A 14,126-nucleotide genomic window follows, 5' to 3' on the forward strand; every position below is an offset into this window, starting at 1 on the left:
GAAGGTTTTGCATTACATCAAATCAACTCCTGTATCCACATATTTACCAAGTGACCTAGTTCTCCTTGTTATACATACATACTTGTTATACATGTCATGGTTTTTTTCTTGGCGGTGTCATAAATGGCATCCTGTCCCCTTTTTTTAATAGTGCACTGCTTTTAACCAAAACCCTATGGGCCTCTGGTCAAACACAAGGGCACTACATAGGGAATAGGGTGACATTTGGGGCACACTTTGTCTTGTCATCCTTCCTGCATGGACATTTTTAGTTCTGCCTACATGTGCATGTTTTTACTATTCTTTTATTCTACAGTATGCTTCTGTGTTTTTAGATGGGTAAGTTCCAGTTGACCAACTGTAGCCTGGTGAGAAACAACCACCAGCCTCATTAGACAGGTTTTTTAAATGTTTCTATACATGACATGGCATCTTGTTGACTGTAACTAGTCATGCTAGTGAGTGAACAGACTGGCAGATGAACAGACGGAATCTTATGGTAATTCGTTTGCAGGCTATAGTCTAGTTTGCAGGCTACAGTCTAGTTTGCAGGCTACAGTCTAGTTTGCAGGCCACAGTCTAGTTTGCAGGCTACAGTCTAGTTTGCAGGCTACAGTCTAGTTTGCAGGCTATAGTCTAGTTTGCAGGCTACAGTCTAGTTTGCAGGCTATAGTCTAGTTTGCAGGCTACAGTCTAGTTTGCAGGCTACAGTCTAGTTTGCAGGCTACAGTCTAGTTTGCAGGCTACAGTCTAGTCTGCAGGCTATAGTCTAGTTTGCAGGCTATAGTCTAGTTTGCAGGCCACAGTCTAGTTTGCAGGCTACAGTCTAGTCTGCAGGCTATAGTCTAGTTTGCAGGCCACAGTCTAGTTTGCAGGCTACAGTCTAGTTTGCAGGCTACAGTCTAGTTTGCAGGCCACAGTCTAGTTTGCAGGCTACAGTCTAGTTTGCAGGCCACAGTCTAGTCTGCAGGCCACAGTCTAGTTTGCAGGCTACAGTCTAGTTTGCAGGCTACAGTCTAGTCTGCAGGCTATAGTCTAGTTTGCAGGCTATAGTCTAGTTTGCAGGCTATAGTCTAGTTTGCAGGCCACAGTCTAGTTTGCAGGCTACAGTCTAGTTTGCAGGCTACAGTCTAGTTTGCAGGCTATAGTCTAGTTTGCAGGCTATAGTCTAGTTTGCAGGCTATAGTCTAGTTTGCAGGCTACAGTCTAGTTTGCAGGCTACAGTCTAGTTTGCAGGCTACAGTCTAGTTTGCAGGCTACAGTCTAGTTTGCAGGCTACAGTCTAGTTTGCAGGCTACAGTCTAGTTTGCAGGCTACAGTCTAGTTTGCAGGCTACAGTCTAGTTTGCAGGCTATAGTTTATAATTTAGTCTAGTTTACAGTCTATAGTGTCGTTTATAGTTTTGTCTGGTTTACAGTCTGGTCTGTAGTTTATAGTTCAGTCTCTATTTTATAGTGTAGTTTATAGTCTACAGTCTATAGTTTACAGTCTATAGTTTACAGTCTATAGTTTACAGTCTATAGTTTACAGTCTATAGTTTACAGTCTATAGTTTACAGTCTATAGTTTACAGTCTATAGTGTGGTTTACAGTGTAGTCTATAGTGTGGTTTACAGTGTAGTCTATAGTGTGGTTTACAGTGTAGTCTATAGTGTGGTTTACAGTGTAGTCTATAGTGTGGTTTACAGTGTAGTCTATAGTGTGGTTTACAGTGTAGTCTATAGTGTGGTTTACAGTGTAGTCTATAGTGTGGTTTACAGTGTAGTCTATAGTGTGGTTTACAGTGTAGTCTATAGTGTGGTTTACAGTGTAGTCTATAGTGTGGTTTACAGTGTAGTCTATAGTGTGGTTTACAGTGTAGTCTATAGTGTGGTTTACAGTGTAGTCTATAGTTCAAAGTGTTAACTGAGCCTTCTTGTCTTTGACTTTCGAACAGGAAACTCCTCCTGCCAATAAGTGTTCTTCCTCTTATCCCCGGCCAACACTGCTCCTCAACACACACTGCTCATCAACACTGCTCCTCAACACACACTGCTCATCAACACACACTGCTCCTCAACACACACTGCTCCTCAACACACACTGCTCCTCAACACACACTGCTCATCAACACTGCTCCTCAACACACACTGCTCATCAACACACACTGCTCCTCAACACACACTGCTCATCAACACTGCTCCTCAACACACACTGCTCATCAACACACACTGCTCCTCAACACACACTGCTCCTCAACACACACTGCTCCTCAACACACACTGCTCCTCAACACACACTGCTCCTCAACACACGCTGCTCCTCAACACACGCTGCTCCTCAACACACACTGCTCCTCAACACACACTGCTCCTCAACACACACTGCTCCTCAACACACACTGCTCCTCAACACACACTGCTCCTCAACACACACTGCTCCTCAACACACACTGCTCCTCAACACACACTGCTCCTCAACACACACTGCTCCTCAACACACACTGCTCCTCAACACACGCTGCTCCTCAACACACGCTGCTCCTCAACACACACTGCTCCTCAACACACACTGCTCCTCAACACACACTGCTCCTCAACACACACTGCTCCTCAACACACACTGCTCCTCAACACACACTGCTCCTCAACACACGCTGCTCCTCAACACACGCTGCTCCTCAACACACGCTGCTCCTCAACACACGCTGCTCCTCAACACACACTGCTCCTCAACACACACTGCTCCTCAACACACACTGCTCCTCAACACACACTGCTCCTCAACACACGCTGCTCCTCTAGACCGTGTGCATTTATAGGGATCATTTCTCATAGGCCTAAATACATTTAATTTGTTTTGACTGACAGTCAGCACCAGATAACCATCTTTCATCACCAAGTTAGACGGTCTGGGCCTGGGACCGGCTGCTTTCTGAAGACTGTCTGGGCCTGGGACCGGCTGCTTTCTGAAGACAGTCTGGGCCTGGGACCGGCTGCTTTCTGAAGACGGTCTGGGCCTGGGACCAGCCGCTTTCTGAAGACGGTCTGGGCCTGGGACCGGCTGCTTTCTGAAGACGGTCTGGGCCTGGGACCGGCCGCTTTCTGAAGACGGTCTGGGCCTGGGACCGGCTGCTTTCTGAAGACGGTCTGGGCCTGGGACCGGCTGCTTTCTGAAGACTGTCTGGGCCTGGGACCGGCCGCTTTCTGAAGACTGTCTGGGCCTGGGACCGGCCGCTTTCTGAAGACTGTCTGGGCCTGGGACCGGCCGCTTTCTGAAGACGGTCTGGGCCTGGGACCGGCTGCTTTCTGAAGACGGTCTGGGCCTGGGACCGGCTGCTTTCTGAAGACGGTCTGGGCCTGGGACCGGCCGCTTTCTGAAGACGGTCTGGGCCTGGGACCGGCCGCTTTCTGAAGACGGTCTGGGCCTGGGACCGGCCGCTTTCTGAAGACGGTCTGGGCCTGGGACCGGCCGCTTTCTGAAGACGGTCTGGGCCTGGGACCGGCCGCTTTCTGAAGACGGTCTGGGCCTGGGACCGGCTGCTTTCTGAAGACGGTCTGGGCCGGGGACCAGCCGCTTTCTGAAGACGGTCTGGGCCTGGGACCGGCTGCTTTCTGAAGACTGTCTGGGCCTGGGACCGGCCGCTTTCTGAAGACGGTCTGGGCCTGGGACCGGCCGCTTTCTGAAGACGGTCTGGGCCTGGGACCAGCCGCTTTCTGAAGACGGTCTGGGCCTGGGACCGGCTGCTTTCTGAAGACGGTCTGGGCTTGGGACCAGCCGCTTTCTGAAGACGGTCTGGGCCTGGGACCGGCTGCTTTCTGAAGACGGTCTGGGCCGGGGACCAGCCGCTTTCTGAAGACGGTCTGGGCCTGGGACCGGCTGCTTGGCAAAATGCATAGAATTGCAGGACATTAGCTTCAAAACTGAAACAAGTTTTCCTGCCACCATGTTACCTTTCTAGCTAATAGGCTGTTAGAGATTACACTTCCTCTTCCAGGTAACTGTGGGAAGGTCAAAATAATGACACATGGCCCAGACAGTCTTCAGAAAGCGAGCTAATAGGCTGTTAGAGATTACACTTCCTCTTCCAGTAACCTGTGGGAAGGTCAAAGTAATGACACTCTGTCAAATCAAAAAAATTAAAGTTTAACTTCTACCTGACATTTTCATTCACCTGATTTGACAATACGTGATGTATTTATTTGTTATATATGCATATGATGGGCGGGGGGGTCCTTGGGTCTCCAGTTTGCCTAGTCAGGGGTCCCTGGACAGACTTAAGTCACAGAACCAGAAGTCTGTTTTCATTTCATACACCGTATAGTTCCGGACTGTGTTGTTGAATTGATGCACTCCCAGAGGCTCTCTGTCTATGAGTCTGCATTGCATTAAAAAAATGTTTTACATTTATTTCACCTTTTATTTCACCAGGTAGGCTAGTTGAGAACACCTTTATTTCACCAGGTAGGCTAGTTGAGAACACCTTTATTTAACCAGGTAGGCTAGTTGAGAACACCTTTATTTAACCAGGTAGGCTAGTTGAGAACACCTTTATTTAACCAGGTAGGCTAGTTGAGAACACCTTTAGTTAACCAGGTAGGCTAGTTGAGAACACCTTTATTTCACCAGGTAGGCTAGTTGAGAACACCTTTATTTAACTAGGTAGGTCAGTTGAGAACACCTTTATTTCACCAGGTAGGCTAGTTGAGAACACCTTTATTTCACCAGGTAGGCTAGTTGAGAACACCTTTATTTAACCAGGTAGGCTAGTTGAGAACACCTTTATTTAACCAGGTAGGCTAGTTGAGAACACCTTTATTTAACCAGGTAGGCTAGTTGAGAACACCTTTATTTAACCAGGTAGGCTAGTTGAGAACACCTTTATTTAACCAGGTAGGCTAGTTGAGAACACCTTTATTTAACCAGGTAGGCTAGTTGAGAACACCTTTATTTAACCAGGTAGGCTAGTTGAGAACACCTTTATTTAACCAGGTAGGCTAGTTGAGAACACCTTTATTTAACCAGGTAGGCTAGTTGAGAACACCTTTATTTAACCAGGTAGGCTAGTTGAGAACACCTTTATTTAACCAGGTAGGCTAGTTGAGAACACCTTTATTTAACCAGGTAGGGTAGTTGAGAACACCTTTATTTAACCAGGTAGGGTAGTTGAGAACACCTTTATTTAACCAGGTAGGCTAGTTGAGAACACCTTTATTTAACCAGGTAGGCTAGTTGAGAACACCTTTATTTAACCAGGTAGAACACCTTTATTTAACCAGGTAGGCTAGTTGAGAACACCTTTATTTAACCAGGTAGGCTAGTTGAGAACACCTTTATTTCACCAGGTAGGCTAGTTGAGAACACCTTTATTTAACCAGGTAGGCTAGTTGAGAACACCTTTATTTAACCAGGTAGGCCAGTTGAGAACACCTTTATTTAACCAGGTAGGCTAGTTGAGAACACCTTTATTTAACCAGGTAGGCTAGTTGAGAACACCTTTATTTAACCAGGTAGGCTAGTTGAGAACACTTTTATTTAACCAGGTAGGCTAGTTGAGAACACCTTTATTTAACCAGGTAGGCCAGTTGAGAACACCTTTATTTCACCAGGTAGGCTAGTTGAGAACACCTTTAGTTAACCAGGTAGGCTAGTTGAGAACACTTTTATTTAACCAGGTAGGCTAGTTGAGAACACTTTTATTTAACCAGGTAGGCTAGTTGAGAACACCTTTATTTAACCAGGTAGGCCAGTTGAGAACACCTTTATTTCACCAGGTAGGCTAGTTGAGAACACCTTTATTTAACCAGGTAGGCTAGTTGAGAACACTTTTATTTAACCAGGTAGGCTAGTTGGTAGAACACCTTTATTTAACCAGGTAGGCCAGTTGAGAACACCTTTATTTAACCAGGTAGGCTAGTTGAGAACACCTTTATTTAACCAGGTAGGCTAGTTGAGAACACTTTTATTTAACCAGGTAGGCTAGTTGAGAACACTTTTATTTAACCAGGTAGGCTAGTTGAGAACACCTTTATTTCACCAGGTAGGCCAGTTGAGAACACCTTTATTTCACCAGGTAGGCTAGTTGAGAACACCTTTATTTAACCAGGTAGGCCAGTTGAGAACACCTTTATTTAACCAGGTAGGCCAGTTGAGAACACCTTTATTTAACCAGGTAGGCCAGTTGAGAACACCTTTATTTCACCAGGTAGGCTAGTTGAGAACACCTTTATTTAACCAGGTTGGCCAGTTGAGAACACCTTTATTTCACCAGGTAGGCTAGTTGAGAACACCTTTATTTAACCAGGTAGGCTAGAACACCTTTATTTCAACACACTTTATTTAACCAGGTAGGCCAGTTGAGAACACCTTTATTTCACCAGGTAGGCTAGTTGAGAACACCTTTATTTAACCAGGTAGGCCAGTTGAGAACACCTTTATTTCACCAGGTAGGCTAGTTGAGAACACCTTTATTTAACCAGGTAGGCCAGTTGAGAACACCTTTATTTCACCAGGTAGGCTAGTTGAGAACACCTTTATTTAACCAGGTAGGCCAGTTGAGAACAAGTTCTCATTTACAACTGCGACCTGGTCAAGATAAAGCAAAGCAGCTCGACACAAACAACAACACAGAGTTACACATGGAGTAAAACAAACATACAGTCAATAATACAGTAGAAAAATAAGTCTATATACGATGTGAGCAAATGAGGTGAGATAAGGGAGGTAAAGGCAAAAAAAAGGCCATGGTGGCGAAGTAAATACAATATATAAACACTGGAATGGTAGATTGGCAGTGGAAGAATGTGCCAGTAGAGATACTGGGGTGCAAAGGAGCAAGATAAATAAATAGAGTAGGGGATGAGGTAGTTGTTTGGGCTATTTACAGATGGGCTATGTACAGGCATTCTTGTGATATGTTTTGGCTAAGGAGAGAGCAGGGGGTTGGCGAAGGAGAGGGCAGGGGGTTGGCTCTGTGGTTGGTTATCATACCAAACAGTTCAGTGTTCCAAGAAGAAATGGTCCATATTAATGAAGCCTTCCAAAGTAATGGTTCGAATTAGCTTCACCTGCCGGTGATTAGACCCTACTTCTGACCTCAATCACATGACTGGCTGTTGTTGATCCCAAACTGTTGCTGTTGCGTAGGAGGAGCCAACGAAACAGGGAAGTTGAGCAAACAAGTCCAACTTCTGGCCTTGAAACACATTCATCTTTCATTCATAACACTGTGTTATTGGCCACGGCATAATATAAACACTGTCTGTGTGGGTGAAAGATGTAGTGTGTGTGTGTGCGTGTGTGTGCGTGTGTGTGTGTGTGTGTGTGTGTGTGTGTGTGTGTGTGTGTGTGTGTGTGTGTGTGTGTGTGTGTGTGTGTGTGTGTGTGTGTGTGTGTGTGTGTGTTCACACTGGTATCCACGATGTAATTGAAAGTGAGAAGTGTTTGTGTTTTAAGCCAAAGCAGCAACACTTCAGCCTAGGCTGTGTCCCAAATGGCACCTCGTGTACATATATAGTGCACTACTTTTAACCAGACCCCTTTACAGGCCTTAGTTAAAAGTAGTGCCCCCTAAAATAGGGAATAAGGTGCCATTTCGGATGCACGCCTAGTTTCCATGATTTAAAATGAAGTGTAAGAGTCGAGCATCACAAGCACCACCCCCCCCCTCAGTGTGGAGGAAGTGCTGCTTGATTGAACTTCAAGGCAGATCAATTGTTGTTGTTTTGATATAAGAAGTGAAACTGTAAACAAGTTCTCCCCTCCCTGAATTAGATGTATCTACAGTGTTTTGTTTTCCTCCTTCAAACTACAAGTCGATAAGTCTCTCTTGTGGAGAGGTTACAAACTCTATGCTTAGTTTAACGCCGAAACGTTGCTTCAAAACAGATCATTACTGCCCAGCAAACGTCTCCACAGTGGTGATGTACAATCATTCATTAAATATAAGGTCATGAAATACCAGAATGCACTACAGTAAGCAAGTAATTGTTCAGACAATGAGTACAACAGCAGTTTTAGTTTTTTTTTCTTATTTTTTTTTTCTTCTTCTGCCAAATCAATCGATTCACAACAGGCTGTACCGTGGCAGACCCCCTTTTTTTGTGTCGTCTTTCAGCTCAGTTCGAAGCTATACTCACTACTTTCTCTCCCCACGTGTCTCCTTCAGGCCTACAACATCCATGTGAACGGGGTTCTCCATTGTCGGGTTCGCTACAGTCAGCTCCTGGGACTACACCAACAGGTACCAATAGAATATATTCCTCTGAGTGTTATTCTAGGACCAGATCCCCCCCTTTCAACACGGCATCGTATTGCCTGATTACTGAATTATTCTGACCTCTCTAGCCAGCCAAGTCATCATATTCATTATGCTCTATGAGACAAAACTGATCTGAGATCAACAATCGTACTCTGAGAGGCTTTGACTGTGCTTACGCAGGCAGCCCAATTATGATCTTTCCCTAATAATTCCTCTTTTGACCAATCAGATCAGCTCTTTTTGCCAATAATTGGGCGGCCTGTGTAAACACAGCCCAGGTGAATGCAGGCCCAAGGCTTCAATTGAAACCAATTAAGGCCAAGTTCTTTTGGAGCGTCAATTGAGCTGGACAAAGGGGGGCCCCCGCCTCCAAACGTCAGCAATGGTCCGTGCCAGGGGGGTAACACTGCTACGAACGTCAAAACATCACCTCGACGCTGCCACCTGCCATTCCCTCACCGCGGCCTCACGTCTCTAACTATTACAACTGTCCTGCTTGATGTTCAGCCTCGAACCAGAACTAGAACCAACCTCAAGCCTGGGTGTTCAGGCTAGTTCATGCTAGAATACGTAACCGAGCGGTTAAGAGTTTAAAAAGTGAAAGGCGTTGTCATGGAAGGAATGTTCTTCTTGTTCATTTACTTCTCCTTTTACCTGTTTGTGAAACTGTGGTCTGACTCCCTTCAGTCAACCTGAAAATGCTACAGAGGAAGTCAAGTTTGTTAGTCCAGAAACAATGTGTATTAAAAAAAAAAACATTTGAAAGGTCCGTTTAGGACCTAAGAAGGAAGGACTTTGTCTTAGATGTAGGATGCTATGTAGGTTTCTATGATGGCTAATGGGTAGTCGTCAACCCTTTTGTTCAGGCTATCGTCCTCTGGTCTCTTCCTTCGTCTGACCACTGCTAGTGTAACGGATGTGAAATGGCTAGCTAAATAGCGGTTCAATCGGTGACGTCACTCGCTCTGAGACCTTGAAGTAGTGGTTCCCCTTTGTTCTGCAAGGGACGCGGCTTTTGTGGAGCGATGGGTAACTATGCTTCGTGGGTGACTGTTGTTGATGTGTGCAGAGGGTCCCTGGTTCGCGTCCGGGTATATGGGCGAGGGGACGGTCTGAAGTTATACTGTTACACTACAGTAGCTGTGACATCTCACCCGCTGTATGTAAGGCTGCGTCAATACACATGATCAAGGAATAAAGGAACAACAGGTTCTCCGTCGTCAAGGCTGTGTTCCGTACACCTCCACACACTCCACAGCTGCCGTTGCTAGGTAACACTGCGTGGGATGGAACACCCACACGGCTTGTTCCCAACGGCACCCTATTCCCTATTTTAGAGTGCGCTACTTTTGACCACTAGATAGGGAATAGGGTACCGTTTTTGGAACTGGGTCGCGGTCACGTCTGACTGCTATGGTAGTCACGGGTACTACCCCACGGGTTGCCATGGCGCACGTTTCCCTGTAACCACGCCAACCAGTTTTTATTTTATTTTAATTGCGGTGCCACTCCGTGTAATTTACATCTGACAGAATGTGAATGTTAATGCTGCTCTCTGTAAATAATAATACTCCCCTGGTGACCACCCCCATCTAATCACCTGGAGCCCCGTATCTCCTCCATTGGTATGAAAACACAGCTGACCATCACTTACAAATGAACTACAGTAAAATAATGCCGTATTTTCAGCAGTAACAACAGGGTGAGACGTCTCTTTTGAAACCAGGTTTGAACTTGCTGCGGTAAAAATGCTCTTAGTTGAGCATGTCCTTATTGTGCATTTTGTATAGACACTAGTATCATTTCCTTAGTCTCATCTGTCAGTAGTCACTGTCAACACCACGGTACAAACCCATTCCTCCTGGACACGTCCCTGTCAACACTACGGTACAAACCCATTCCTCCTGGACACGTCCCTGTCAACACCACGGTACAAACCCATTCCTGGGCACGTCCCTGTCAACACCACGGTACAAACCCATTCCTCCTGGACACGTCCCTGTCAACACCACGGTACAAACCCATTGCTCCTGGACACATCACTGTCAACACTACGGTACAAACCCATTCCTCCTGGACACGTCCCTGTCAACACCACGGTACAAACCCATTCCTGGGCACGTCCCTGTCAACACTACGGTACAAACCCATTCCTCCTGGACACGTCCCTGTCAACACCACGGTACAAACCCATTCCTCCTGGACACGTCCCTGTCAACACCACGGTACAAACCCATTCCTGGACACGTCCCTGTCAACACCACGGTACAAACCCATTCCTCCTGGACACGTCACTGTCAACACCAGAAACCCATTCCTGGGCACGTCCCTGTCAACACCACGGTACAAACCCATTCCTACTGGACACGTCCCTGTCAACACCACGGTACAAACCCATTCCTCCTGGACACGTCCCTGTCAACACCACGGTAGAAACCCATTCCTGGGCACGTCACTGTCAACACCACGGTACAAACCCATTCCTGGGCACGCCCTGTCAACACCACGGTACAAACCCATTCCTCCTGGACACGTCCCTGTCAACACCACGGTACAAACCCATTCCTCCTGGACACGTCCCTGTCAACACCACGGTACAAACCCATTCCTCCTGGACACGTCCCTGTCAACACCACGGTACAAACCCATTCCTCCTGGACACGTCCCTGTCAACACCACGGTACAAACCCATTCCTCCTGGACACGTCCCTGTCAACACCACGGTACAAACCCATTCCTCCTGGAAACGTCCCTGTCAACACCGCGGTACAAACCCATTCCTCCTGGAAACGTCCCTGTCAACACCGCGGTACAAACCCATTCCTCCTGGAAACGTCCCTGTCAACACCGCGGTACAAACCCATTCCTCCTGGACACGTCCCTGTCAACACCGCGGTACAAACCCATTCCTCCTGGACACGTCCCTGTCAACACCACGGTACAAACCCATTCCTCCTGGACACGTCCCTGTCAACACTACAGTAGAAACCCATTCCTGGGCACGTCACTGTCAACACTACACTACACACCCATTCCTGGGCACGTCACTCAACACCACGGTACAAACCCACTCCTCCTGGACACGTCACTGTCAACACCACAGTACAAACCCATTCCTGGGCACGTCACTGTCAACACTACGCTACACACCCATTCCTCCTGGACACGTCACTGTCAACACCACAGTACAAACCCATTCCTGGGCACGTCACTGTCAACACTACGCTACACACCCATTCCTCCTGGACACGTCACTGTCAACACCACGGTACAAACCCATTCCTGGGCACGTCACTCAACACCACGGTACAAACCCATTCCTCCTGGACACGTCACTGTCAACACCACAGTACAAACCCATTCCTGGGCACGTCACTGTCAACACCACAGTACAAACCCATTCCTGGGCACGTCACTGTCAACACTACGCTACACACCCATTCCTCCTGGACACGTCACTGTCAACACCACGGTACAAACCCATTCCTGGGCACGTCACTCAACACCACGGTACAAACCCATTCCTCCTGGACACGTCACTGTCAACACCACGGTACAAACCCATTCCTCCTGGACACGTGCCTGTCAACACCACGGTACAAACCCATTCCTGGGCACGTCCCTGTCAACACCACGGTAGAAACCAATTCCTCCTGGACACGTCCCTGTCAGCACCACGCTACAAACCCATTCCTCCTGGACACGTCCCTGTCAACACCACGGTAGAAACCAATTCCTCCTGGGCACGTCACTGTCAACACCACGGTACAAACCCATTCCTCCTGGACACGTCCCTGTCAACACCACGGTAGAAACCCATTGCTCCTGGACACGTCACTGTCAACACCACGGTACAAACCCATTCCTCCTGGACACGTCCCTGTCAACACCACGGTACAAACCCACTCCTCCTGGACACGTCCCTGTCAACACCACGGTACAAACCCATTCCTCCTGGACACGTCACTGTCAACACCACGGTACAAACCCATTCCTCCTGGACACGTCCCTGTCAACACCACGGTACAAACCCACTCCTCCTGGACACGTCCCTGTCAACACCACGGTACAAACCCATTCCTCCTGGACACGTCACTGTCAACACCACGGTACAAACCCATTCCTCCTGGACACGTCCCTGTCAACACCACAGTACAAACCCACTCCTCCTGGACACGGCCCTGTCAACACCACGGTACAAACCCACTCCTCCTGGACACGGCCCTGTCAACACCACGGTACAAACCCATTCCTCCTGGACACGTCCCTGTCAACACCACGGTACAAACCCATTCCTGGGCACGTCACTGTCAACACCACGGTACAAACCCATTCCTGGACACGTCCCTGTCAACACCACGGTACAAACCCATTCCTCCTGGACACGTCCCTGTCAACACCACGGTACAAAACCATTCCTCCTGGACACGTTACTGTCAACACCACGGTACAAACCCATTCCTCCTGGACACGTCCCTGTCAACACCACGGTACAAACCCATTCCTCCTGGAAACGTCCCTGTCAACACCACGGTACAAACCCATTCCTCCTGGACACGTCCCTGTCAACACTACAGTAGAAACCCATTCCTGGGCACGTCCCTGTCAACACCACGGTACAAACCCATTCCTCCTGGACACGTTCCTGTCAACACCACGGTACAAACCCATTCGTCCTGGACACGTCCCTGTCAACACCACGGTACAAACCCATTCCTCCTGGACACGTCACTGTCAACACCACGGTACAAACCCATTCCTCCTGGACACGTCCCTGTCAACACTACGGTACAAACCCATTCCTCCTGGACACGTCCCTGTCAACACCACGGTACAAACCCACTCCTCCTGGACACGTTCCTGTCAACACCACGGTACAAACCCATTCCTCCTGGACACGTCCCTGTCAACACTACAGTACAAACCCACTCCTCCTGGACACGTCCCTGTCAACACCACGGTACAAACCCATTCCTCCTGGACACGTCCCTGTCAACACCACGGTACAAACCCATTCCTCCTGGACACGTCCCTGTCAACACCACGGTACAAACCCATTCCTCCTGGACACGTCCCTGTCAACACCACGGTACAAACCCATTCCTCCTGGACACGTCCCTGTCAACACCACGGTACAAACCCATTCCTCCTGGACACGTCCCTGTCAACACCACGGTACAAACCCATTCCTCCTGGGCACGTCCCTGTCAACACCACGGTACAAACCCATTCCTGGGCACGTCCCTGTCAACACCACCGTACAAACCCATTCCTCCTGGACACGTCCCTGTCAACACCACGGTACAAACCTATTCCTCCTGGACACGTCCCTCTCAACACTACGGTACAAACCCATTCCTCCTGGACACGTCCCTGTCAACACCACGGTACAAACCCATTCCTCCTGGAAACGTCACTGTCAACACCACGGTACAAACCCATTCCTCCTGGACACGTCACTGTCAACACCACGGTACAAACCCATTCCTCCTGGACACGTCCCTGTCAACACCACGGTACAAACCCATTCCTCCTGGACACGTCCCTGTCAACACCACGGTACAAACCCATTCCTCCTGGACACGTCCCTGTCAACACCACGGTACAAACCCATTCCTCCTGGGCACGTCCCTGTCAACACCACGGTACAAACCCATTCCTCCTGGACACGTCCCTGTCAACACTACAGTAGAAACCAATTCCTCCTGGACACGTCCCTGTCAGCACCACGGTACAAACCCACTCCTCCTGGACACGTCCCTGTCAACACCACGATACAAACCCATTCCTCCTGGACACGTCCCTGTCAACACCACGGTACAAACCCATTCCTCCTGGACACGTCCCTGTCAACACCACGGTACAAACCCATTCCTCCTGGACACGTC

General features: G+C 48.3%; 1 protein-coding gene across 3 annotated transcripts in view; it reads left to right on the forward strand.

Annotated features, from left to right (window-relative positions):
* Nucleotides 1-14,126, forward strand: part of LOC118378899 (sorting nexin-17) — a 118,950-nt gene that overhangs the window by 9,919 nt on the left and 94,905 nt on the right. For all 3 annotated transcript variants that reach the window (XM_052524568.1, XM_052524566.1, XM_052524567.1), the window contains one exon: nt 8,146-8,220. In XM_052524568.1, the coding sequence (XP_052380528.1) occupies nt 8,146-8,220 (75 nt within the window). The remainder of the gene's footprint in view (nt 1-8,145; nt 8,221-14,126) is intronic.

This window comes from Oncorhynchus keta, chromosome 8 (genome assembly GCF_023373465.1).
Source record: "Oncorhynchus keta strain PuntledgeMale-10-30-2019 chromosome 8, Oket_V2, whole genome shotgun sequence".
NCBI lineage: Eukaryota > Metazoa > Chordata > Actinopteri > Salmoniformes > Salmonidae > Oncorhynchus > Oncorhynchus keta.